The sequence below is a fragment of the Python bivittatus genome, unplaced genomic scaffold (genome assembly GCF_059951505.1).
Source record: "Python bivittatus isolate LINGU-HERP-01145 unplaced genomic scaffold, Pbiv_v1 ctg000690_np1212, whole genome shotgun sequence".
NCBI classification, from domain to species: domain Eukaryota; kingdom Metazoa; phylum Chordata; class Lepidosauria; order Squamata; family Pythonidae; genus Python; species Python bivittatus.
In genome coordinates, this window is record NW_028277096.1 from 15,890,101 (window position 1) to 15,917,896 (window position 27,796).

The 27,796-nt window shown below is 41.0% G+C and overlaps 1 protein-coding gene across 2 annotated transcripts in view; it reads left to right on the forward strand.

The window, feature by feature from the left end:
* CLUH (CLUH binding protein of NUMT mRNA) overlaps nucleotides 1–27,796 on the forward strand; it is an 84,101-nt gene that overhangs the window by 34,792 nt on the left and 21,513 nt on the right. Inside the window, exons 4-14 of one of the 2 annotated variants that reach the window (XM_088152535.1) lie at nucleotides 1,637–1,780; nucleotides 4,406–4,554; nucleotides 8,090–8,244; nucleotides 9,713–9,838; nucleotides 10,274–10,421; nucleotides 13,228–13,320; nucleotides 16,837–17,531; nucleotides 21,126–21,355; nucleotides 23,378–23,482; nucleotides 24,011–24,111; nucleotides 26,864–27,016. In XM_088152535.1, the coding sequence (XP_088008661.1) occupies nucleotides 1,637–1,780; nucleotides 4,406–4,554; nucleotides 8,090–8,244; nucleotides 9,713–9,838; nucleotides 10,274–10,421; nucleotides 13,228–13,320; nucleotides 16,837–17,531; nucleotides 21,126–21,355; nucleotides 23,378–23,482; nucleotides 24,011–24,111; nucleotides 26,864–27,016 (2,099 nt within the window). The remainder of the gene's footprint in view (nucleotides 1–1,636; nucleotides 1,781–4,405; nucleotides 4,555–8,089; nucleotides 8,245–9,712; nucleotides 9,839–10,273; nucleotides 10,422–13,227; nucleotides 13,321–16,836; nucleotides 17,532–21,125; nucleotides 21,356–23,377; nucleotides 23,483–24,010; nucleotides 24,112–26,863; nucleotides 27,017–27,796) is intronic. The other variant, XM_088152536.1, reaches the window with a different exon arrangement.

Sequence of the window (27,796 nt, forward strand, 5' to 3'; positions counted from 1 at the left end):
CCTTCATAAGAATCCAATTAGGCAGCTTCTCTCTACATGGTGTCTTCTAGGTGTGGTTGATCCAAGGGATGCTGGCTGGAATTTGGGGATATTTGGTATATCTGGTTGGACTATCTTAAGGAAGGTTGCTGTAACGTCTGGTGTCAGGAGGCCCTGGCATCCAGATATTCCTCTTTATTTTCAAAAGATGAAATTGATCAAGAAAAGTCTTAAGATATATAAGGCTCAGGGAAAGAAAGTGTAAAGAGAATAAAACAAAATATTTTCCCTGGTTTTTATAAGGTGGTCTTTTCTAAGGAAAAAAAAGGATAATCCCTATTATTTTCACTTTAAATAGTGTATTTCTTTACCATTGTCATTAGTAATGGTAGGAAAGATTTTGTTTTGTATTTGGAAATAATCACACCAAATCAAGAAAAAAAAGAATACAGGTAGTCCTCGACTTATGACCACAATTGAGGCTGGAAGTTCCATCGCTAAGTGATGTGGTCGTTAAGTGAGTTGTGCCTGATTTTATGACCTTTTTTGCCACAGTCATTAAGCAAATCACCATGTTTGTTAAGTGACTCCAGCATCCCCCATTGACTTTGCTTGTCAGAAGCCCTTTGGGAAGGTCGCAAATGGCAATCATGTGACCCTGGGATGCTGCTACAGCCATCATAAATACATGACAGTTGCCGAGCCCCCAAATTTTGATCATGTGATTGCGGGAATGCTGTGACAGTCATAAGTGCGAGGACCAGTTGTAAGTCACTTTTTCACTGCCGTTGTAACTTTGAACAGTTGTTAAATGAATGGCCATAAATCAGGACTACCTGTATATGGAAGACTAGAAAATTAGTTTCAGTGCAGGCAAATCTTAGCTTTCAGAAATCTATAAAAATGATAAAAAATAAAATATCACATAAAAACTTCTAACAGAATAAAAAGTTGAGTCGAGCTCAATGTCAGGTGATTTCATGGGTGTGCTTTGTTTTCTTGGCAACTAGAAGTGGCTTGTCATTGTTTTCTGCTGAGCTTTGTTTTTATTTCTTAGTGATACCACTTCAGATTTTAAAAAATGAAATCATTTTGGCGTGTTACATGAGAAAAGGCATATTTGGAGGAGGGGATGGTTTCTCAGCGTTTTTTTTAATAGTAGTATTTTTCAGTATCTGTTTTGATAAAGAATACATAACTCTCTTTGCTTTCCTGTAGTCTTGATGCTTTCTTTTTTCAATACTAACCTTGCTTCTCCAAAAGAGGCAAAAATGAGACATTGCATTTCTTAAGAGTCCAGCAGCTTATAGCTGCATCTGCAATACTTTTAAGTTTTAAAGTAAATCCATGCACAATAAATTTGATAAAGTAACTTACAACTTAATATATTTGTATTTGTAACTTAAAACATTAAATGGTGCATCAACTTCAGTTGTTGCCCAGATGAACCTGATGTACCCAACATTTTTAATATTATCAATTTTAGTGCTTCTTTTGAATATTGCATTTCCATTTGAAGTATTGTAAGTCGTGATGTTTGTGTAAGTAGAAAGGTGGGGTTTAAGTCTAATAAAGAAATAAGACAGATTACTCCAGTTGAATAGTGAAATGTTCTTTTACTTCTGTCTACTCCTCTACATACCTAAAATCTTCCCAGAGCCATATACAGTTCGAGAAGCTCGGATACATGTCCGTCACGTCCGTGATCTCCTCAAGAGCCTTGATCCGTCAGATGCCTTCAATGGTGTTGACTGCAACTCGCTATCATTTCTCAGCGTCTTCACCGATGGGGACCTTGGAGGTATGCAGAAACACGTGCTTCTGCAGCAGAAGAAAATGTCTTGCTTAGTCCTGAGTCACTGGTGTCATGATGCAAATTCTTCCGATGTGGCCCATGGAGAAGCCGAACCCAAGGTGGAGGCATAGCTTTCCGGGGTACATATGTGCTTTGTACCCTTGTAAGGATAGCTTTTGTGTAACTTCATGGAGAAGTAACTAACTGTGGCCATTAGCCAAAGCTATTTAAAATTAAGTTTACAAACTTTGGCTGACTTCAAAGTCTTCCAGTTCTAAAAGAGTAGCCACTTTAACTTCTTTCAGGAAAACAACAACAGCCAAGTCAACAAGAAGTACAAATTTATTACCATGTAAGGTTTTGTTGATAATCCATAGAAGGAAACATTAGGGTCTACAGGCTACAAGTAGCATCACATCACCACCCCTGAGTGCCTCCCCCAAATTGATCCCTAATCTCCCAAATCTTGTCACTGAGTGCCAGAATCTTACGCAAGTTGTCTGAGATGTTGACTTTTCTTTTACATTAAAAAAATGACTTAAATTCCCATTTGATTGGAAGGTTTGCAGACAACAGGGATGATGATGGCCATTGTAGTCCCTGTGATATGGTGGGTTGCTGATCCCTGGTTTATGCAGTAATACATTCAGTAGTCTTTAAGGCATCAGGTGACTGTTCTTTCAATAAAAGCCTTAGTCATATTTTTCAGGTGTTCTGAAAGCCTTTTTGTGGAGTAGCAGTGAGGCAATTATATCATTTTAGATTTTGGACTTAATTGTCTTACCAGCAAGCATCTTCTCGAAATGATAATGTATAGTTACTTTACTAGAATCCAAACCTGACGAACTGCTGCATTAGAGACCTTCCAGCTATTCTACTGACCAGGCCCTTCCCTAAAATCATGTCCTAATGAACCCACTGCAGAGAAAGCTCCTTAAGGGTTTTGGTGAACAAGGAGAATGCTTTTCCCATCACTGCTGACTAAGTCATATGAATTCAGAGTAATGTGATACTGATGAGGATTGGAAAAAACATTTCTTGCATATGTTTCTATGCGGCGTTCTTCTGTCATCTCTACCCCATCCTCAGCATGTGCTCTGCTCCTGGTTCTTTTTCCTTTTTAATCTATCCAACCCCCAGATTTGGGATGCACGGAACAAAAAAACTGAGTCTGCATATAAAGATCTCCTTCAAAGAAAGGTTGATTCTGAGGCTATGCAAAGCACTGGTCACGAGGTGTCTAAAGTGCATATCTGAAACTGCCGCTGGAGATCTCAAAGCACCGCAGCTCCTAGACAGCTGCTTTGAGGTCCTCCCTCTGTTACTGCACAAGCCCAGAAGACACTTCCCTGCCACAGCAATCATGGCAGAAGTGTCTTCTGCGCATCCACAGGCAATGTGGAGAGGCCTTCGAAGCAGACGCACTAAACGTCCACGAGGAAGCAGCATCTTGATGCTCTGAGCAAGGTAGTTGGGAAGATACTTTGCAAAGAACCCCTCCTACAGAATCCTACCGGACTTTGCAATCGTCATTCTCAGTAAATTTGCATAGAGTATTTTGATACAAGAATTGTAAGATACTGAAGTTTGTGCTCCAGGGGATTCCTTTTTACTATTATTTTTCTCTTCTTCCTCCCCCTTGCCGTGTTAGAAACTTGCTTTTCATTTTGTATTTTCAAAGAGAGTCACGACACAGGACCCATATCCAGTTGGAGCTCAGCTGTTGCAGGTACAGGAGGAAGAAAAAGTACTTACGATAGAGTTTGGCCATTGAGCAAATGAAAGCATAGGGCTGGGAAGAAAGGGGGATATGCAAATACTTGTCCAGTACAGTACGTGTGTTTTGTTCTGAAATTTTGCAGCTTTAATACAAAAAGGTCTCAGAATTGCCTTCAGTGCATTTAGGTGGAAAGACCTGTTGGTTTGTTTTTTTAAGGGAAGAGAAAGAGGTTCTAGGAAACGCTTCAAATGCTCTAAGCATAGTTTTAAATTATGCCTGCGTCGTACCATTTTGGACTGGCGGTGGGACATGCATGATGGAATCTGCCTCTATACGAAGCATCCCTGAAGTAAAATGTGATAGCTTATTTTAGGAAACGGCTGAGCTAGTACATGGGTCCTGAACGTACCACCTTTGTATTTGGAGGGGATATTTTTAAATTGCAGCATGTCCCATCAGGGAAGCCTGTCCGCTTAAAGTCCGAAGTGGCTTGCCTAAGCTTACTAATGTGGTGGTAGAAAGTCCCCCCCCCCCCCGCATATACATATGAGCTGCATTCACAACCGAGCCTACGAGATGCCCTCTGTGGGATGCACTTAAAGTGCCCTTGTAAGAAAACATTCCCAGCAAGCTGAATTGACCCTGAGTGGCAACAGGGAAGGAATCAGACAGGATTCTGACTCTCTAGGGCAGCCGATTCAAACGTTAAGGAATGAGGATGGTTTCCCCCTTTTCTTTCTAAGGACCAACTTTCCAGTCCGCATGGTCTCTTCTTCGAAGCGTGAATTGGGCCGCAGAGGAAGAGATGAATTCATTTGTCCTCTGTTCCAAGTTGGTCTGCTGGGTCAACCGTGATGGTGCTAATCTCTTTTTCTGTATCGCCCCCCCACCCTCCGATGTTTCAATTCTAGACAGCGGCAAGAGGAAGAAGAAAGGTACAGAAATGGAGCAGATTGACTGCACCCCCCCTGAGCATATCCTACCCGGGAGCAAAGAGAGGCCCCTCTGCCCTCTTCAGCCTCAGAACAGAGACTGGAAGGTAGCGTCCGTAGAACTGCAAGTAGGGAACCTCGTCATCTCTTCCTGCACATGTTCAAAACACGAGACTGTTTCCACTCTCCTGTCTCCTCCCAGATAAACCCCACCTTTTAGCATTCCGTGCCGAGGAGGCCAACAAGCGGGCAGGCGTTGCTTGGTCGGCAGCGCTGTGGGCATAGTCCTGGCCTATGTAGATTCCAAAGGAAAAAGCGCTGAAATGCTACCACCGGGACTGGTCCTTAATGTTATTTCTGTGTATTGTGTGTTTTTTGCTGGTGGAATATATATATATTTTTAAAAAAAGAAACAGAAATCCAAGTAACCCAACCTCTGCATGCAAAAAGGTTTATTTTCCTCCTAAAAATACAGGAAGCCTTTTATACAGGTAGTCCTCGTCCAGCGACCACTCATTCAGCAACCATTCAGTTACAACGACGCTGAACCATGGGACTTACGACCAGTCCTCATAGTTGTGGCCATTGCAGCATCCCCACGGTCACATGATCATGATCTGGGCATGTGGCAACTGGCTTGCAATTATGATAGTTGCAGTGTCCCGCAGTCAAGTGATTGCCATTTGCAACCTTCACTGCCAGCTTCTGACAAGCAAGGTCAATGGGAAAGCTGGCAGAAGGTCACAAATGGTGATCACACAACGGCAGGATGCTGCGACCATGCGGGATTTTGCCTAATGACAGCAACTGAGACTGCCGGGACTGCTGTCGTAAGTCGGTGCAGTCACTTAGCGGCGGAGTTCCCAGGCCCAATTACTAACATTAAGCAAGAACTACTTGCACCAACACATTAGTCATGTTAGTTCAGATTGGCTGTTCAATCATAACATCTTGTCAGGGTCTTGGACAAGAGTTTTTCCAAGCCCAACCTGCAGCTGGTTTGCACTGATCTTGGGACCCACTGCACACAAAGTCTATTTTTGATCCCAGAATCCGAGAGCATGTGCTGCTTACCTTTTGAAATCTGGAAAGGTAGCAGAGGAGGAAATTTCTAAGGATGCGGGAAACATTTTGAGTGCAAACTGTTCCAAATGCAAAATGCCTCATTGAGAAGCAGCTGTGTGGAATGCAGAGCAGCGTTCCAGTTGCTTCAGAGGCATTTCAAGTTCAGAACATTTCTGCAACCCTAGAGCATTTCTCTTTCTAGTTGCAGGCGCAGATCAATTTTGGGAGTGCCACTTGTTGGAACTTTTGCAGGAGTCACTTTCTCCCAAATCTTCTTTTTCTGGCTGCCTATGTGATTCCACCCATCTCCCATCTTAGGAAGAACCTCTGGATTTTGCTGAGGGCAATAGATCCCAAGTGTATTTCAAGGAAATATGATGGGTTAACAGTTTTCTGAATCCAAGCACCTTCCCATAAAAGGTGGTGCTCTGTAAAAAGCCTCTGTAATCAGTCACTAGAAGGAACAAAGTCCAGAGCTCTTTCTTCCTTACATTTAAACCACTTTACTGCTAAGATGCCACCAAGACTGTATGAAGCATATCATAAACACAGAAGCAACAGTCAAGCTAGACAGTGGTTGGCTTCATGCATCTCACTAAACCATAATTTGTAGTTTGTAAACTGTGGTTTAACAGGTGTGTGATTCAGATACATCTATCTTATCCATTCCAATCAAATCATAGTTTAGGGAAATGAGTAAACTATCTCAAAATATTGCGCTCTGATAAAACACAAAATAATATCAAAGGACAAGTTAGAGATGCAGATGAACACCTTTCTGGAAGGTGAAGTTGTGCACTGTCTCAAGTTGTACACTGCTAAGCTGCTGCAGAAAATGAGAGCACATCATCCTGTAGCTTTTGGTATCAAGGCATCTCTCTACCAAAGCAATACTTGTCCCTGATGGGGACTGGTTCTGGATTGGTTTTCTTTCAATGAAGAAGTGTGCTGCTTGGCCACATACCTCTGAAGGCAGGCCACACACCAATTTGTTGTGTGTTTGTAGTTGCGTGTGTATAATTCTTCCATGCTGTTCCAAAAGTGTCAGCTGTCTAGAATAGTATCTCTGTCTGTGACTGTTCTGATTGATTGATTGATTGATTGATTGACTGACTGACTGATTGATTGATTGAAATGTTCAGATACCACTTCCTCTTTAAAAAAAAACTCAAAATGGGTCACAATGAAAATTCAACAAGTAAACAGTGGATTAAAGCAGTTAATAAAAGCACACATTGCAATACTGTATGAAATATAAAATTAACAGTAAGATAACCAAACAGTAACAAAGTAAAAGCAACAATACAATTTTAAAACAGCATTACTATTGTTGTTGTTGTTATTAGGTCTGGAAGATAGAAGAGTTCTTTGCCTAATGCTGAAAAGATAATAAGGATAACAGCAGGTTTAGTTGCTGAGGGGCAGGGGGAGCCTCCAAAATCAAGGGAACTACTACTAGAAAGATAGCCAGTTTGGGAGTGGCAAATTAACAAAGATCAGCTCTTTTCCTGTTACCATTGATTGATTGGGTAGTATCAAGCTGTTCTGAGGACACTCATTCTCTCTGGTATTGAAGTAGCTCAGTGTTGTCCAAACTTGGCCACTTTACTGATGTAGCTGATTGCAATCTTTGCTTTGATTATTGACCAGAGATTTAGAAATTAGTGTCAAAGAAAACTTCTCTTTCTGAAAATTAAAAATGCAATTGAAATATACCTTGGAGATAAATAGATAAGAGGTACATAAAAAAACCCATAGAGGTCCAATGAAGGGTGGCATTTAGAGCATTAGCAAGATTGGGGAGCTAACCCATTCATGGGTTGTCTTGTAGTAGCAATGGCAGCGTTTCTGCACCCATCAAGAATTTCCCGGTCCTCCCTGGTAATGATAAACGTTTATCAAATGCCAAAGAGACTTGGGGGTCTTTATCAATAGGAAAAACATTTCTTGTGACGATTTGTTGGCATTCCAAATAATAGTCAGCTAACATCAAAAGGTAATGTAATAAAGAGACTTAAACTGTGTGATATTAGATAATTGATTTGTCATAGTGTATGTCAGCAAGTTCCTGCCCTGGAACTGGTCTAAAACAGTGTTTCCAACCTTAGCAACTTTAAGATGTGTGGGCTTCAACTCCCAGAATTCCCTAGCCAGCAGAATTCTGGGAGTTGAAGTCCATACATCTTAAAATTGCCGAGATTGGGAAACAATAGTCTAAAATTAGAGGCTTTGGAAATGATTGAAAATAGAAAGGCAAGTAGAGACAAAGATAATTGGAGAAAGTATAGGAATTCCTGATGCTGTACCCCTGTAAGATTTAACTTACCCAATTTGGGACTTTGGAGTTCACCATTTTAATTCAGAAGAATGGGTCTGCAACACTGGTCCTTGAGTTGTTCTCAGCTATCAAAAGGAAAGATAGACCACAGAGCCACTGGATTATTTGTTTATTTGTTTTGGTATTTTGGAAGATCGAAATTGTTTGCATGGTGCTTTTGTTTTTTGGTTTTTTTAGCCACTGCCAAGGGAGAACGTAAATCTGTGGCTCTTGTTCTCCTTTCAATCTTCTATCCTTGTCCCTGCCCCTAACCCCCCAAGCCTCTGCAGTGCCTAAAAGTCCTAACCATGAGTGGTTGGAATCCGCCACCTGGCAATCGCAAGATGCATGGAGATCTCATGTACTTGTATGTCATCACGGTAGAAGATCGCCATGTCAGCATTACCGCATCCACCCGAGGTTTCTACCTCAATCAGTAAGTAGCTAATTATATGGCCTTTTCTCTATCTTGGCCCTTTGCCAAAGGTCAAACATTTTGTTTTGATGCTGGTCTTTCTAAGCCTCATTTTGGGGTCACCGCCATTTTTGGGGCAGTTTGTACATGTATCTTTTCTGGGTGCACATGTGTGTATTGAAGAAACTATCTCTCCCTGATGTTGGAAGGCAGTATGTGGCACTTAAATTAAGTTCACACTGCGGGTAGAATTTGCCATCTCTGATGATCACCGTTCGGTTGGCTGATTTTCCTATTCGAATTTAGAAGGCCCAGTATGATTTCTGTTGTTCCAATGTGCAGCATTCGAGCCATAATGCAATTGCTTATATCCCCATAGTGCTATTCACCGACAGGGGTATGGAGGTTTCATCAGCTTGAGGGCTACACCAAATATCAAGGACTGCGCTCCAAAAGTGAGCAGGGTTTGGGGGATTGTTTTAAAAGAAAAAAAAATAAGGAACTTTAAGAGGTAAAATGGGTTCCTTATGCATCTGCAACACCAAAGACACCTGTCTTGCCCCTTAAACCATCCAACAAAAGGTCCCCCACATTTGGCCCCACCTGTTTTGGGTAGGGCTAGGCCACTAAATGGATGCTGGCAGGCCGCATGGGGATCCTGGACTTGTACCACCACTTAGAGGAAGCATTGGTAGGCAAGAAGAACACCAGGTTTTCAAATATGCCAAAAGAGCCAGGGGGCCAGAGAGGGTCAGAGCCCATGGAGTGTTGACCATGGATCTGTTTTTGGAAGAAATGGAATGTTCCAGCTTGAATCCTAATCTTCCAAGCTTTGCGATGTAATACTTCTTTACAGAGGTGGAATTGCTGGTCAAAAACAGATCAGTCAAGCCCTGTACCCCCATGAGAAACCTTCCAACTTTGGGTTGAAAAGTTGAATTGGTCAGACACCATGTAAAGAACCTGTTACATCCAGAATCTGCAGAAATCAAATCTGGGGTTGACTTGTGATTTGCTGAATACAGGTAGTCCTCACTTAAAGACCACAATAGGGCCTGAAAAATTGGTTGTTAAGCAGGATTGTCATTAAGTGAGTCACCATGTGACCAGACCTGATTTTATGACCATTTTTATGACATTAAGCAAATCACTGTGGTCATTAAGCGAATCCAGCTTCCCCAATGGACATTTTTTTGCCAGAAATTGCTTAACGACCATGTGATTTGCTATACAACTGTCGTAAAAAAGGTTGCAAATTGTGATCACGTGACTGCAGGGGGGTGTGATGGTTTGCAATGGTAAGTGCGAGTGCAGGTCAAAGCGCTTTTTCCAAGGCTATCATAACTTTGAACTGTTGTTAAACGAATGATTGTTAAGCGAGGACTTTCTGTAATATGGTTGCTGTTCTTCTTGCCTCGCCCGGGCAAAGGGGCAGGCTGTTGCTTGCAGTGATACCGCCACTAAGTTTTTCCATGTTTTTTCCTTGCAGGTCCACAGCCTATAACTTCAACCCTAAGCCTGCTAATCCCAGCTTCCTCAGCCATTCCCTGGTAGAGCTCCTGAACCAAATTAGCCCCACTTTCAAAAGAAATTTTGCAGCTCTTCAGAAGAAACGGTAATCTTCCCCTATTAGCCTTTTATACTCTCTCTCTCTCTTTCTCTCACACACACACACCCTTTAGGCATTCCAGCTGATCATGACATTTTCATATTATTATTGTTATTATTTAAATTGTATGCTGCTGAATCATTTGGGCTTTTGATGGCATATAACAAAATAAACTACAGTAAAAACATCCACAATAAACTAAAACAAAACAGCCATGGTAAGGGCAACAGGGCATCTAAAGAAGGAACCTTGCAATCAGCAGAGTTGTTGAAGAGGCTTTGATTTAAAGGGGCTTGGAAAATTAAAAAGAATGAGACCCACACCTTTTAATTCCATTTTCTTAATCTATTAATCTTAGTGGGAGATTTGCACTTGAAAGGCAGAGTGTGTTCTAGAAGAGGAGCTGTAAGAATCGCTGTGTTTCATTTGATCCCAAACCAGGGTCCAGAGGCACCCACTAGAGAGAATATCCACCCCCTTCCAAGTGTACACCTGGACAGCTCCTCTAGCGGAACATGCCATGGATTGCGTGAGAGCGGAAGATGCTTACACCTCAAGATTGGGCTATGAAGAACATATCCCAGGACAGGTAAAGATGCACTGAGCTTTGGGGTTTCTTCATTCGCTTTTACAGGGGAGTCTCTACATTGCATTAACTCGTATAGCCTGTGGGGCACCCTAAGCCTCATGGGAAAAATCTTTCTTTGAGAATCAAACTTCTGGTCCTGGTGAGGCTAAAGGAAAGCTGATAAGTTCTGGGCAGTTTCCTGTTTCTAATCTAAATGAAGATGAGAAGGAAAAAAGGAGGAAGAAATGACGGACGGAAGAAGGACTGAAGAGAGAGTGAAGAACCGCACCAAAGAATGAAGAGCCAGTGAGTAGACCAGCTCTTAGAACCTCTCCGGACAAAGAGAGGATGGGAGATCACCCACAAGTGTTCCAGACAGTTGTTCCTCACAAGGAGACAGCAATCTCCAGCGGGTTTTGAACACTGGGAGACGGGGATAACCATCTTGCTCAAACCATGGTTGGTACCTTTAAAAGGACACTAAGTTTGCATACTTTTCTAATCACATTTGGAAATTGTTTATTAACTACTTTTCAGCTATTAGAAACCTTTGGAGCGACAAGTCCAAAAACACTGGCTGAGGTTTTTTTTGCCTTCAATCCTTAATGAAAGAAAATTTTAACTACAAGCTTAAGAACTTAAAAAAAAAAAATTGAAATAAACAGCAAAAAGCTAATTAAGGCTTTGATTTTAGAAAGTTATAAGTAGATTAAGGGTCCAGATAAATTTGAAATAAGATTTTGGAATTAATTATAAAGGATCCTTCCAGTGGGAAAGTCAAATTGTTTTGAATTTTTTAAAAAACATAGTAAGATAAGATTTTAAAAACTGGACACTAGAGGGAACTAAAGATTTCAATTAAACGAAAAGAACACATAAACTTGACTAACAGTTACAGAATGGCGCAAAATATTCTAACACTGGAAATATTGAAGGACACTTTTGAAAAATGGAGTCAAAAATTAATATTAACAGTGTCAACAGCAATATTTATCTCTATGGATAGACTGTGTCTAAAATATGTTATGGAAGAGGAACAGGTTTTACCTGACAGGACAGAGACTGAGTTGAAAATGGATTTAAAAATGACATGCTACAAGAATGATATAGAGAAAATGTTACACTGGACATACAAAAGAAACCAGCTGATGTTTTAATAATTAAAAGGGACATACAAACAATAAAGCAAGAGAGTGACCTGGATAATTTTTCTATATTGGACTTACAAAAGAGACTTGTTAAAGCTTGGAAGAATCTTGTGAGAAGGGATAAAGAAGAAATGAAAAGAAATCAAGTTCTACAACATTATTTGAATGGACTAAAGCTTAAGATTGTTAGAAGTAAAAGGAAGGAGTATAAAGTTGATTTATTTGATCAAGGTTAAAATACGTATGTTGTTATTTCTGGTAACCTTAATGGACTTTTGCTGACACCAGGACTGAAATGACAAGGCTTTATGGATTTATTTATAGATAAGAGATGGGATATGGGAAGATGAGATCATTTCTTGTCATTTAAGAGGAGTTGAAAAGTTACTAAAGTTGTTTATGCTTGGAATGAAGGGAAGTCACTTCTTTATATATTGCTTTTCTTTTTCTTTAAAATATTTTTTCTTTTTTTCTTTCTATTCTTTCCATCTTTTTTTCTTTTCCCTTTGCACCTTTTACTCTTTCTTTCTAGTTTTCTACCTTCCTTTTAGTTTGTATTAGTTTTTACTATCGTAATTATTATCTTTAATAAAATTACTTGGGAAAAAAGATCAGAAGATGGGAGGGCAGCAATGCAACAGTTTTCTTTTGTGATCATTGTTTGTACAGATTTATTTTCCTTTTTAGGTGGAAATTTGGGGGCCTTGGGGTGGGAGAGAATGAAGAAAAACAGTTTTACTAAAATATCCATTTTAGTTTTAAACTGCTTCATCTATTTATTTCGACACACAGTTAGCCCTTTAGAGTGTTGCAAGCTGCTTTTAATGTGTGATTTAAGGTTGTAACTCAGCTCAATCTCATTTTAAGATTTTTATTTTAGTGCTTGTTAAGTCTCCCTTCATCTTGTCAAGTGTTTTGAGTAGCCCTTTTGGAGACTAAAACCCTAGTTTTAAAAAATGCATTGCTCCTTTAAAATCACTTAGCAAATAAAAGTAGTATATTATCTGGTTCCTACCCAATAAATCATTGTTTTAACAGACATCAGGTTAACAGACTGATTTTTCATTTGGATACTATTCACATTTAACATACTGTTTGTTGTTTTTAACGTAGTCCAGATGATTTTCATCATTTTCATTAATCTATGTCATTTGGGTCAATTTACAATAATACAAATTACATAAATCAGTGCAAGTTACATACGTACATTTGAATTTAAATGGCATTTGGGTTTGTTGTATGTCCACTCTTCCTATTTACTGTAATTTCAGGAGCTGCTAAATTGTGTTTACACACAAGGTAATAGAGTAGATGCAAAATCATTTCCTGTCTTCTTAAAATAAAGGCTCATGAATTCTTCTCTCACAGATGTGCCCAGTTTTAGTGCTGAGACTGGAGGTTTATTTAAGCCACCATTTCTTGATCCATTTGAAATGGCAAGGCATGGATAATCCTGGTTAATATGGTAGAATGAAATGTAATATCTCAGTTCAAGTGTAAAAGGAAACACACAGTTTCAGAAAGCCAGAAACTTTCAGTGAACCTAAAAGAGGAGCAGATGGCTACATTCTGTATTTCTGTCCAACATTGCCCCAACCCCAAAAGTTGGTTTCTCTGTGTGCTGTATTTAATATTTAATATATTTAATATATTTAACCTCTTCCCTTATCTCCTTTCAGACCAGAGATTGGAATGAAGAATTGCAAACAACTCGAGAACTGCCACGTAAAAATCTGCCAGAAAGGCTGTTGAGGGAGCGAGCTATCTTTAAGGTAAATTTCAAACCCTGCAGGGAAACAGGCAAAATTTCAAGAAAGAGAGGGCAAAAAGCACGATCACAAGATTCTAGTCCTTATAGTTATGAAGGATGAAACCTAAGTAAAATTTTGCTTTTGCGCTCAGTGCTTAGAAATTCTAAATGGGAACTTGCCAATTCCCTGGTGATGGTGCTTTTCAGCAAGAGCAGAGTCTGATTTGGAGCAAGACACAGTAGGGCAAGACCATGCAAGATTAATTTACTTCCTTTGGTCAATAATTAAAGTTTACGAGGACTAATCCTTTTCCTGAAGTCTGTTGTAGTAAGCTCTCTATTGCTGAAAGCAAAGGTAAATTGCAGAGGGCTGGATATTTTAAGGACCAGGGTGACATTTCTTGCCTAAGAGGTGACAGTTGCTGTTTTAGTCCCAGACCCCTAAGATTCCCATCAAGAAAGAGATCATAGGTTAGCAGTCAAACATATGCTTGGCATACAAAAAGTCCTAAGGTTAATCTTTAGCTTCCTTGATTAAATTCCAGATAATGGGGGATGCAAACAGTCTGTCTGACTGAGACCCTGGAGAGTAATAGAAGAGAATCCTGGCTTAGCATCAGAGTTGCTACTTTGTCCTAAGTTCAGTCAATGGCATCTCTAGGAAGTCTAGGAGGGAATAGTAATGGTCACTGCTGGTCAAGGTAGTCCAAGAATTGCCAGCCTGAAACTAGTAGAACTACAAGAATTGGCAGCCTAAAATTACTGCATTACAACTCTTATAAGACCTCGTTCAAACTATGCTTGCTGGGGGATGGAAGGTGACATTATAAACATCTGGAAGCCAGCAGGTGACCTACCTTGGCTGTAGGTAGCATTAAGCTAGATCAGTGTTTCTCAACCTTGGCAACTTTAAGATGTGTGGATTTCAACTCTCAGAATTCTCCAGCCAGCATGCTGGCTGGGGAATTCTGGAAGTTAAAGTCCACACATCTTAAAGTTGCCAAGGTTGAGAAACACTGATCTAACCAGTAAGACGCTACCAAAGGACATGAGCAAAGCTGGTGTACTGACATACCTTCAAATTTATTCCTTCTCCAAAATAAGAAGGCTGGCAGCCAATTGTTTTTAACCATAGATTGAGGGGTCCAAGGTCCCCAAAAAAGAATTTGTTGATGAATTAACTTTAAGATAATAATAAATGTAGATAGCATTTCTTAAAAGTTGAGATCAAACTTTTGTAATAAGAAATTCCAGTTCTCTATTGTCTGTATTTATTTTAATGAAGCAGAGTAATTGTTGATAAAACTGAATTGTTGGTTTCTTGTTTAAAATATCCAAAGTGGAATTAACATGAACATCCTTTTTAGATTATACATCAATCTTGAAGTTAATAGTCGTGTTCCATCATGTATTCTTCTCTATAAACTCATAGGCATTTTCCGCCATCTATTAATGTCACTATTAATCTGCATTATACAGTTAGAAATACTCAATACTAAATAGCAGAAATGAATGCTTTCCTGGGATTAATTATAACCAAAAAATTGAGTAGGATTGAGTAGAATTTGTACAGAATCTGTATTGCCTATTGGCAAAATACTAGATTTCTTACAATTTATTGTGCAGGTAGTCCTCACTTAATGACAGGAATTGGGACTGAATTTCCATCGCTAAGTAACGCAGTCGTAAAACACAATGTCACATGACTGTGCCACTTAGCAATGGCAATTCCAGCACTTCCAGTTATCACTGTTAAGCAAGTCCTGCACCATCATTAAGTCCAATGTCACATGGTCACCATTTGCAACCTGCTGCCAGGGGGAGGCCTTTGCTTGGGACCCTTTGACTTTGCTTGTTGGAAGCTGGCAGTGGAGGTCTCAAATGGCAACATTGTAATTGTGAGCTAGGCAGCCAGATTGTGATCACGTGACTGCTACATCCAACGTAAGTAAAAAAAAAATCGGTTGTAAGTACCACTTGTTCAGCACCATTCTAAGTTTGAACAGTCGCTGAACAAGTGGTCATTAAACGAGGACCACCCATATAGGAAAATATTTTTGATCTATGGGAAATGTAGGATTATATTTTGCTCTTTCAAATTAAGCCACAATCCTTTGTTTTTCCACTCTAGGAATACTTAATCCTAATCAACAGCCGTGCTGAGACCAACTCGGTTCATACAACCCAGAGTAGCATCTTTCTTATATTTTTAAACATCAACAGAATTATATGTTATAATTCTAGTTACACTTTGTAATTCCTTTTAAGATTACAATGAAGAATTTTATGCTAAATTCTTAAACTGAAAATTTGTTCAGAATTTTGAAAATTTTGGTTCACAGTGACAAGCTAACTTATATTGTGGGTAGGGTTTAGTTACACAGTCCATGGATAATACTGTGGTTAAGAAAGTACAGCTGACCCCAACTTGTAATTGCTGATTGGGAGAAGTTAGTTTACTTCAGTGTTGATCAAACTTGGCATGCTGGGAGAGGGGGTCTTCTGGGAGTTGAAGACCACACATCTTGAAGTTGCCAAGTTTGAAAAACACTGGTTTATCTTAATCAAGTCCAGCTTGTTTTCCAGATCCAGACTACTGGTTAAGTAGTCTGTGGTCCTTTAGGATTATAGAAAGGGAGTGTGCAGAAGTTGCTACAAAGGGATTTCTCTTGTTCCTGTTTTATTTTTCCACCTGCTAAAGACATGTTGTTTTGTAAAACAGAGGTTATGGAAAGGATTAGCTTCTTGCATGCCATAGTTCTCTTCCAGTTGGGCAGCTTTGAACACATTTCATTCATTTTTGCAACTAAATACAAATCTGAGCAAGCAGTAGCCCACCTAAAAGGAAAGGGTTTGAGAAACCACAACCAGGTGTGGTTTACTGTGTCATCTGGGGCGTGAACCCTTGCTTAGTGTGAGTGAGAGAGTTTGAAGAGGCTGGGAAAGGCAGGGAAGAGAATGCAGACATTAAGCAGGAGACAGAAGGTGAATGAGTTGGCAGCTTATCTCATGAATGGCAACTTAGCCCAGATGACAAGAAGCCTTTCAACTCATGCAGAGAGCCTCTGCCTTAATTATAAATGAAGCTGGGAGAGTCCTCTTAGTGTTTCCAAGATGCTGTATTTCCCCCAGACTAGCATTAAAGATACTTTACTAAAACTCTGTAGTTTTGCTTCCTTGACCTTGCCCAGCTGCATGGGATTTGACGCGTGCTGTGTAGATAAGTATAAGTAATCTTTATTGTCATTGTACTTCTCGTACAACGAAATTAAATGCCACCCCAGTGCAGCTTTAAAAATATAAAAACCATAGAACACATAAAACACACCTTGTGCAGATCCAACATTTTTGCCTGGCAGCAGTCACCCAAAGTCTCTAACAGCATTTTTCAATGAAGTCCTTTTTAAGCAGAGGGTTGGGGTATACTTGGAAGGGTTGGGGTATGCTTGGAAACAGGCATGCAAAGTATTTGCTCAAATTAAGGAACATATCTGCCTCTTGCAATCTAGTCATCACTTGACTGTTTCGCCCTTCCCAGGTTCATAGTGACTTCACTGCAGCTGCCACGAGAGGTGCAATGGCAGTCATTGATGGCAATGTGATGGCTATCAATCCAAGCGAGGAGACCAAGATGCAGATGTTTATCTGGAATAATATCTTCTTCAGCCTGGGTTTTGATGTCCGGGACCACTATAAGGACTTTGGGGGAGATGTGGCTGCTTATGTGGCCCCAACCAATGACCTCAATGGGGTCCGGACATACAATGCTGTGGACATTGAAGGGCTATACACCCTGGGCACAGTGGTGGTGGACTACCGAGGGTACCGGGTGACAGCCCAGTCCATCATTCCAGGCATCCTGGAACGGGAGCAAGAACAGAGTGTCATCTATGGCTCAATAGACTTTGGCAAGACAGTTGTCTCCCACCCCAAGTATCTGGAGCTGTTGGAGAAAACCAGCCGGCCGTTGAAGATCCAGAAACACATGGTCCTCAATGACAAGAGCGAGGAGGTGGAGTTGTGTTCATCTGTGGAATGCAAAGGGATCATTGGCAATGATGGGCGCCACTACATCCTCGACTTGCTCCGCACCTTTCCCCCTGATCTGAATTTTCTGCCAGTGGAAGGGGAAGAAATGCCAGAAGAATGTCAGAAAATGGGCTTCCCCAAGCAACATCGACACAAGCTTTGCTGTCTTCGGCAAGAGCTAGTTGATGCCTTTGTGGAGCATAGGTGAATCACCTTGTTATTTCTTTTTCTTTCACTCCCTGATTTTGCCCCCATCTTAGTATTTTTTACTTTTTTGCCTGGATATATAACATCAACTTTATTTTAAGGAGAAATCAATTTAATATATTTATAGCCTACTTTCAACCCCTCGGGATTCTCCATGAAACTTCAAGACTTCAGTCAGCTTCAGTACCAGTTGAGGTTAAGGGGTTGAACATAGACTAGAGAGGTCCAGATTCAGATCCCCATTCAGCGGGGAGACTCAGCTTAATTAATAATCAGATCAAGTGAGGACTTAGCAGTTGCATTCACACAGCATCCTATGTTTGGCTAATGTTAACTTTAGTTCTTTAGTGGCTTAGCAAGTTGTGTGAATTCAGAATCTTTTTTGTTAGCTGATGGCTGCATCTATTGTGCAAACCTTGAGAATGGGTTATTTCAGTAATTAAATTAAATGTGCTGTCTGAACGCAACCAGCACCTCAGTCTAACTTGCCTCCCAGCAGAATTGTGGAGTTCAAATTAAGGAAGACCTCTCTTGAGCTCTCGGAGGAAAGGTGCAATAAAAATGCAATAGCTAAATAGTAAATAACAGTGCACTACATGCTTGCCTTACTGGACCTCCAGGGCAATTTTTTTCAGTTTTAAGGAAGTAGGAAATGGTGCTAAGAATACAGGTTCCTCCTTTGAGTTCTGTTGCCCTTGTTACTCTTCGATGGAGTTCACCCAGTGTCCCAAACCCTGAATCTGGGCTAGCAAACACAGTTGCTATGTTCACACCTCATGCTGTGCCCAAAATAAACTGAATCATGGTTTAAGTGATGCACAGCTCATGCAACATGTTCAATTTCCCAATCTCATTTTAGCCTGGTTTAGCTTATTGTATGAACCCAGCTATTCTCTTCAGTTAGGAGGAGTTGCAGGTTATTGTTGAGATTCTGCTTAGGGTACATTTGAACCTGTTTGGGATTGTGCAACATACTTATGCTAACTGCTCAGAGATCTTAAGTATGCATTTCTATTCTGAAAAGATTTCTTGTCTGACTACCTGCTGAAGCTTCCTGGAAGCTCACAAAGCAATTACATTTTAAAGTCGTCAACCCGAAAGAGAATTAAAAAGCAACCTAAGAGGAAAAAATCCATCAGAAATACATTATTTTACAGGTTTTGTCTATATGTATTGTTACATTCATAATTGCATAGCAAAGGGAAGAAATACAAAATTGCTAATTAAAAATGTATTTATATATAAGATTTACTGACATCTCATTCCAAAGGCAGTGTACAATATATATTACTAACAACTTTTGAGTTCATAGATTAAAATCAACCATTATTTCTTTCATACATAATTCTTTTCTAAAATAGAGACTCAGATATTGATTTGTAAGCAGAATTTCCTCTGCAAAGCTCTAAGCCAGTGTTGTCCAAACTTGGCCACTTTAAAATAAGTGGACTTCAACTCCCAGAAGTTTTCTTTGACACTAATTTCTAAATCTCTGGTCAATAATCAAAGCAAAGATTGCAATCAGCTACATCAGTGTTGTCCAAACTTGGCCACTTTAAGATGAGTGGACTTCAACTCCCAGAATTCCCTACCCAGCATGGCTGGCTGGGGAATTCTGGGAGTTGAAGTCCACTCATCTTAAAGTGGCCAAGTTTGGACAACACTGCTCTAAGCTTAACCATCTCAAATTGACCCTGGTTGTCTATTCTAGCAAGGTTTTTTTTAATGACTTTCCCCATAAATGAAGGAAATTCTGGTGTCGCAGCTGAATATAAATTGACTGTTGTTTATTTAATGAAATAACTATATTCAAATAATTCAATATACATTACAATGAATCTGTATTTTTGAAGCAACATTTTTAAAACACTCCTTTGAAAGGCTGCAGAACTAAAATAATCCTCAGCCTGCACTAAAAATGTAACTGTGAACAGCACAGTATTTCTGAAGAATTCAGGAATAGGAAGAGGCATATTCACTGCCTCTTCTGCTCCAGAAAGTATCACAAAGACTGGCATCTCCGGGGTCCCTCTGAATGGCTGGTTTGGGTATTAGCAGACAGATTAGTTTTCTAAATTCAACTGGCACAAGTGGCTTAAAAAAAACTAGTAAGCAAGCAAGAACTCTAGATTGGATGTGATTTTTGAGCTGTATCATATCATACTGTGCCGTTTCAGGAGTGTGTATAGTCAGAAAAGTCAGAAAAGTCCAGATGGCAGATATAACCATATGATCAAAGCCACGCCTCCTTTTGACACTAAAAAGGGGTGTGGCTTTGCTCTCATGGGCGCAGCAGCCATCTTGAGGTTTGTTTTTTTTTTTTTTAATCCCTGCTGTTAATTCATCTGTGGAATTGGCAGTTAAAAGCCTCCAATTCCAGAGATATTTCTCCCCACTTTCTTGTCTTCAAGGCAGGTTTTTTCAGTTGCTTCAGTCAAACATTAAAATCTTTCCATTGTAGCTGAGAAGGGGCCAGCCAAAGGGGACAAGAAACACAAGCTCAAGTGAGCGTAGGAAAAGCCACACAAAACATTGGTGCATGGGTGTTACAAATGGGCTGGAGACAAAGGTTACCATTTTTTAAGCAGTCGATTCTCTGCATGACTGAGAATTTGTGTTTAAAAGGTGGGGGGGTCAGCAAAGCTATGCTGCTTCTACACGCCTGAAATGTTATTGTGTGAAATCAAAATCTCTGCTAGCTGGCACAGAGTTTGAGGATAGGAGGGAAAAGCAGATTTTACTTGAAGCCCACTGCCACTTTTCGAAATGCAAGGGTTCATAGTAATGTAGTGACAACTCTCACATGCAATAACAAATCATGGCTTATGTTCACCAGAACAGGCTACAGTAAACCTCTGACTTGTGCATTTCCTCTGTTCCAAAATGCCTCCAGTATATATAAATAAAGTGTAGAAACTTTAGCAGCAAGGGAGATAGATGGAGGAAGGCTTGGTTCAAGTCCAAGAAGGCACAGCGTAAGCCCTCTTTGAAGGCTTGTGCTTGGCAATTGCATGCAGCCAAGAAGGAGCTTTGTCCTGCCCAGATTGCCTTCACCAGCTCACGGCCTCCTGAATGGTTTCAGATTATAGGTTGCGAATAGGCAGTTTTATTTCCTCCTCCCCAGTTTTGATCCTGGAACATACAGAGTTAGTTTTATATTTTTTAAATGGAGATATTTTGGTTTGCCGTGGCCAGAAGTACCCTACAAAACAATGAGGGCTGTTTGCTGTGGATTTTAGGAGAGCTAAGAAATTGCTCCACTGAGATTTAATTGCTTTGATACTGAAAATCTACATCTTGATTTTGGGCTGGTTTCTCCACTTCTCCCTTCCCAAAAAGAGAGGGAGAGAGAGAGTTTTATGGAGGAATGGAAGGATCTTGTCTTGCTCATTCCCATCCTTAGAATCCTGCAGAATTACAAAAACAATAACCCAAATCCTTTTAGTCCCATCCCTTCCTATGATGTCTTCATAGGCACCTGATGTTCTGCAGAAGGTCAGAGTCCCCCATGCCTCAATATGGCCTGCTCCTGCTGCCAACTTTACACACTGAGTCAGCTCCTCTTCTTTTCTTCTTCCCCATCTACAACAGGTATCTTATGTTCATGAAGTTGGCCGCTCTGCAGCTAATGCAGCAAAAGGCTAACAAGCCAAGCAGCCCCTCCGTGGGAAATGGCAGTGGCCCCACCACTTCCTTTCCAGAGAACGGCATGGAAGACAAGGAGACATCTCTGCTAGAAGACAGCAAGATGGAGGATAATACCCCTGGTCTAGAGCAGGTGAAAGAGCTCACAGAGACCATCGCATCAGATGATGGAGCAGGTATTTGCTGTCCTGCTGGGAATTCATTCCAGTATCCTCCATTTCTGCGTACTAGGGGGTTTTATTTATTGTTAGATTTATGTCCTCTTTTTCATACAGGAGCTCAAGGTGGCATATATAGTACTTCCTTCTCCAATTATCTCCATAACAGTAACCCTATAAGATAGGTTGGGTTGAGAGAGAACGACTGGCCCAAAGTTGCTCTGTGAGATTCCATGGCTGAGGGAGGGAGTAGAACCTGGATTCTCCTCACTCCTGGTCTGATACCTTCACCACTGCACCACACTGGCTCTTTGACTGAGAGATTGGCCTAAAGTCACCCAAGGAGCTTCGATGGCTGAAGGCAGGACTTAAATGGGGGTCTCTGCTCCTGGTCCAGGACCTTCACCATTGTCCCTCCCTGGCTCTTGGAATGAGAGAGAGGGATAGGCCAGGGATAGGATTCACCAGGGAGATTTGATGGCTGAGCAGGGACTACAACCTGGGTCTCTCCATTCCTAGTTCAGCACCAGACCACATTAGCTCCTGGACTGAGAGAGGCTGGCTTAAAGTCACCCAGGGAACTCACACAGCTGAGGATGGAACTTGAACTTGAGCCTCCCCAGTGCTAGTCCAACATCTTTACAACTCTACCACATGGACTCTGAAGTTACGGCGTGCTTTTATTCGTACAAATCCATGAAGAGGCTTACTCCAGCTTCTTACAGTACTTAGTCTCACATTTCTGAGAAACCAGATACGGAGATGGAACAGATTGCCCTTCTCCTATTTCTGTTCAGCATCTCAGTGTTAAAGGTAGACCATTTTTCAACATGGAAACTCCCCTTAGCCATCCTGCCTAACATTTCATGCAGTATAATAAATAATGCAAAAGTTGGTGTACCACCCAATAGCATAGTTGTTAACCGTACAGAGAACAGTGAAACACAAAGACAGAGCAAAATACAGTGTTTGGTAAAGCAATAAAATAAATAACCATCTCCATGGCAGCAAATAAATTTAGGTTCACCAAGCTAGAGTGCTCCTGCTGCATTGGAATACAGCTCCCAAAACGTTGGTATCCAACCCATTTGGAAAATACCAGGCTAGAGAGGACTGTAGAACAATAAATCCAGCATCACTGAGGATAAAAAGATTCAAATCCAGCATCACATTCCTTGGATAAAAAGAGTCAAAGTATAGGAAATGTCTAGAGCCCCCAAAGTAAAGGTTAAATGCCAACCAAGTATCTCAGGACAGCATTTCATGCCACCATCAAAAGAGCTCTTTCAGCTGTTGTCACCCATTATACTTCACCTGGCCAGGGTGTCCAGAAGAATTCTTCAGAAGATGATCTCAAGGGGTAGATAGATACTTTGGGGTAAAAAAAAGTATGATAGACCTCTTTTTCCATGAATTTATCTGTCCCATTTGAAAGCCACCAAACGCTCTCCAGAGTCCTCCAGGGCACTGCATTCAGTATCCTACATGACAGAATATTTGTGAACTTTCATTTCTTGCCAGTTTGCTTCATTGGGTGACCCCGCTCAGCTAGGACTTTATTTTATTGGGGAGAGATTTTTTTTTATCCACTTCAGGTTTTCTGGTGACAACCAGATGTATTAGATTACACTCTTCATCAATCCCAGATGGTATTGCTCTTGGACACACTGGTGGGAGTGCTGGGTGCTGTGGTCTAAGGCTTCTGGCCAGCACCATGTTAGAGAAGATGCCTCTATGTTTAATCTTAAAATTTCTCATTTCCATCTCCCTTGTCTTTTTACTACCTAAACTGAATAACATCTGATGCTATAACTTATTTATGTAAGGGGAGATGCTCCTTGAGTACTTGTGTTTCCCACGTCCACGGTATTCTCTTTGCAGTGGGTCAATAAAAACCAACATTTTTCTCAAATTGGATCACACCTTATTTTCAGAAGAACACTTTGCTTGCAGTTGCACTTTGATTTTTCAGTTTAATGGTTGAAAAGAAACTCTTGGTCCATGTTTCACAAAATCTATCTTTTCTCCTTTCTGACACAGTGGACCCCAAAAGCAGGGAGGTGATTCAGAACGCTTGCAAAGCTGTTGGTTCCATCAGTAACACGTCCTTTGATATACGGTTTAACCCAGACATCTTCTCTCCAGGTGAGGATCATGCTTCAGGTGGATTGGAATCCTTGTTGTCAGTCACCTCTTCTGTTATCTCTTTGTTTTAAGCACGTATCCACTGTTTTGAATACCTAAAGCTACTTCGCTACCAGTTGTAAAAAGAAACTATGAGAAAACAGCCTAACTTCCTCAAAAAGTCTGTGTTTTCCTTTGAAGGATCCCAGATTTAAATGTACTGTTAAAACCCATACAGCCATTTCAGCCACAGAGTTCACCCCCCTGCTCAGGGCAGTGATCCCAATAAAAGCTTCCCGCCAACAGCTTATTGTTGAACTACTCATACTATTAAGATGCTTTTTCTAATGTTCAGTTGGAACCCCCCATCCCATAACTTAAATCTGTATTTTGCACAAGAAAGAACAGGTCCTAGCCACTGGCCATTCGCCACCAACCTCAACAGCCCAGCCTTGAATTGCGGGTGGCATTGGGTGCAGTTTGCAGGGGGTGGGTTGCTTAGGTCTAATCTGAAAGAGGGAGGAAAAAAACAATCTCCTTATCTCCTAGGTGTCCGCTTTCCAGAGACCAGCAAAGAGCAAATTCAGGATCAGAAGAGATTACTGAAGGATGCAGCTGCTTTTCTAGTATCGTATCAAATTCCAGGTTTGGTGAGTGAATATTCAAAAGGTTATGGAACAGGTTTGGGGAAGCAACATTACAGGAGGGTGAGGAGAAAGAAACACAAGAGCCCATCTGCAGCTTGCAACCCGATAAGCGTTGGGAGTTTTGGCCAAGCTGTACTGTATTTTACAATACAGCGATATGTCTGATATGCATAACGGTACACGTTTCTACCAAGACTTGACATTCCCAATTTCTTCAAGAAGAAACAAAATTAATTCCATCATAAAAGGAATGTATTTATTCACTGACCATAGCCAGCCATCTATCATGTAATTCAAGACAGCTAACTCAGTTTTAGCAAAAGAGCAAATAACTACAAAAATATCAAATACATATTGCAATATAATAAAACATATTGGCCCAGAAGGGATTCATACAACCAGGAACAATCAAAACAGGTTCACGAAACTTAGGAGAAAAGTGAAGTCTTGAGAGTCTTCTGGAAAGCAGGCAGAATCAGAGCCATCCAGACCTTGAGGGGAATGCTATTCCATAAACCAGGTGCAGCGACAGAGAAGTCACATCTCCTGGGTCCCATTTGATGACACTACTTGAGTGAAGGGGCCCTGATAGGTGGTACCACAAGTAACCAGGCTGTATGCCATGAAGGGCTTTGAAGACAATAATCAACAACTTGAATTGCACTCAGAACACACACACACCCCAGCAACCAGTGAAGCTTGCAAACTAGCAGTGTTACATAGTCATACCAATATGCACCCATAACTGCTCAAGCTGCTGCATTCTGGACCAACTGTAACTTCAGAATAGCCTTCAAGGGCAGCCTACATAGAACACATTACAGTAATCCAGACAAAAGGTTGAAACTCCTCCCAGATAACAGTGCCAGACCACAAGTCAGCCAGTTCAACAGGACCTGCCCAGCTGGAGTCCAGCTCAGGGCAGTTTTGTCTGTCAGATGCCTGGAATAGTCCTCATTGTAGTATCTATGATGTTCCTCCAATCTTTCCACCCCTAAGAGGGACTGGGTCACCTTAAGCTAGATCTCTGGACAGCAATCTGTGGACACAATAAGAGCAGAAAATAGCTTGTTTTGGGATTCTTACACCATGATATATTCCTTAATACAGCCTCTTAAGTGTGTCCTGTCAGATGTGCTCCTTAATTTCCTCCAGCAGCACTTCAGACCTCTCTTCTCCCATTTTGTCTCCCAGAATTCATTAGAAAACCTGGGGACTTCCCAGGCTTCACAAACAGGTAGAGGCCATATAGGTGCAGTCCAGTCAGAGGCCATTGTCACCCTCTCATTCCAATCAAATCAGCTCCCCCCCAACGTATGCATACACACACGCTACCATCACAATCACCCTGGTTCCATACCTGCTCTCATTGAGAGTAGTCAAGCACACAAAGACTCATACAGGTAGTCCTTACTTAATGACAGTAATTGGGACTGGCAGCTCCGTTGCTAAGCAGCATGGTCGTAAAGTGATATCACAGGACGCACCAACTTAAAATGGCAATTCTGGCACTTCTAGTTGCCATCGTTAAGTGAATCCCACACAGTTTTTAAGCATGACATCACCTGGTCGCCATTTGCAATCTCCTGCTGGCTTCCCCATCGACTTTGCTTGTCAGAAGCTGGCAGGGAAGGTTGCAAATAGCGATCACGTGACCGTTAGTAGTAGAAACTACAGCAGAACTCTCCAATGAGTTACAGGGAACCAAATACATAAGATCTGTTTTTTTTACATAATTATCAAAGCAAATTGCATGTTGTTACAATTGCATGTTGACACAATTTGGTCCAGCATTGTATCAATATGAAACTGGTCTTATATAATAAAGAATGGATATGGGTAGTATTAATATGGATAATATTTACTTTGCATCTTCTTAAATATCCTGAAAAAATGGTATGATAGGCTAAACCAGACCTGTCTTATGCATTTTCCAGATGTGTAAACTTCAACTCCCAGAATTCTCAGTAATGGCCACCATGTTGGCTGGAGAATTCTGAAAGTTGAAGGCACATGGCTGGAGAGCATGTAAGTTGGGTGAAGGAGGGATAAACGATGGATCCGTAATAAGAGAAGCCAACAACAGTAATTTTGCATCAGATCTGAAATTTCAAGCATTACACTGGGGAGGAAGAAAAGGCTGCCTTCCTCTTCTCTGCATCTTCTTTCCTTCCACCTCAAAATCACAGCCCTACTGTTATTATTCACTGGTGATTGACTGGGTAGAAGGACCTGTGTTTAGAATCTTAATTTGAGTATTTTGTGGTTGCTAAGCATAACTTCTATCTGCTTATTTGGGAGAGAAGTTTTAATTCCCCTCCTCTTTTGTGGATGATCTGATACTAAAAAGATGACTTTTGGCCTGTCCTCTAAGTCAAGGATTGGCAACCTGTGACTCTTACCCTCATTTCAGAAGGCCATTGCAGTGAATTATCAGCAGCCTCCTGGTTGGGGAAGGGGGGAGGAGAAGAGTATCATTGAACTGTGGAGTTGGAGGAGACCACAAGGATCCTCTTTTTGTTGTTGTTCAGTCGTTAAATCGTGTCTGACGCTTCATGACCCCATGACCCATATCTAGCCCATCCCTACAATGAGTAGGGAAACTAATTAACTCATCCTTGACACGTGGCAGTCCAGCTTCTTAAGAACCTCCAGAGAAGGAAAGAGGAGACAGGAAGGGGTTGGCCCCACCCACTACCACCTTGCTATTCCCCAACAGAGAATCTTCTCCCTTTCAATGTATTTTCTCTTGAAGGTCAAAGACTGCCTCGACCACACCATGTTGCCAATGGATGGCACCACTTTAGCAGAAGCCATGCATCAACGGGGCATCAACATGCGCTATCTGGGGAAAGTGGTCACCTTCATCATGGAGACTCCCGCCCGGACTCAACTTGATCACATTTATGTAAGCCTTCTGTTTTTCCCACTTACCATCTTTTTTAACTAACTGTTGCTGCTGTCTTGGGGATAATTTGCCCCAACTGCGTTTCTTCTCAACCTAATTGTCTCTGTATAAAAATAAAGGTTATCCTGGTACGTTGATAGCAGTGACTCAGAGGAACCATAGAGAACATTTGGAACTGCAAAGCTTAAGGCAGCCATTTTGATCTAAAAAGCAAGAAGGAGTTTGAAAAGTTGGGACATCTACTCTAGAAGGAATCTGCAGTTGCTCTGAGATCCAGAAAAAGAATTGGAGGCCACAGTTAGTCTGTGTGTTGCTACCTCCAGTCTAGCCAAATTGATTAGTTTGTTATTATCTATTACATGTGATTACCAGATGAAGCCTTCATATTCAGCAGCAGTTTACCTCTAAATACTGATTGTTGGGTGAGAACTGTCATATTCCCTGACTAATTTTCATGCTAAGGTTGATGGGAACTCTAGTCAAACCACATCTAGATTGGGAAAGGCTGAATTCTCACCAAGTGAAACCTAGGATTTCCACCAGCTTCTGTTCAGAAGTTCACAGCAAGCAATTTGGCTCAGTGTACAGACATGTCTGCATAACATGCTGGTTACAGAATGAATCTGCTTTTTAGGTTTGCCAAAGAATCATCAATTAACCAAAAGGCTGGGTTTGCACTATATGCTAACCCAGAAAAACAAACTCAAGATTAAAACTAATTATGCAGATACATCCACACTTGCTCTAGGAAGTGTGTGGTGTGAACACAGCCCATAGTGA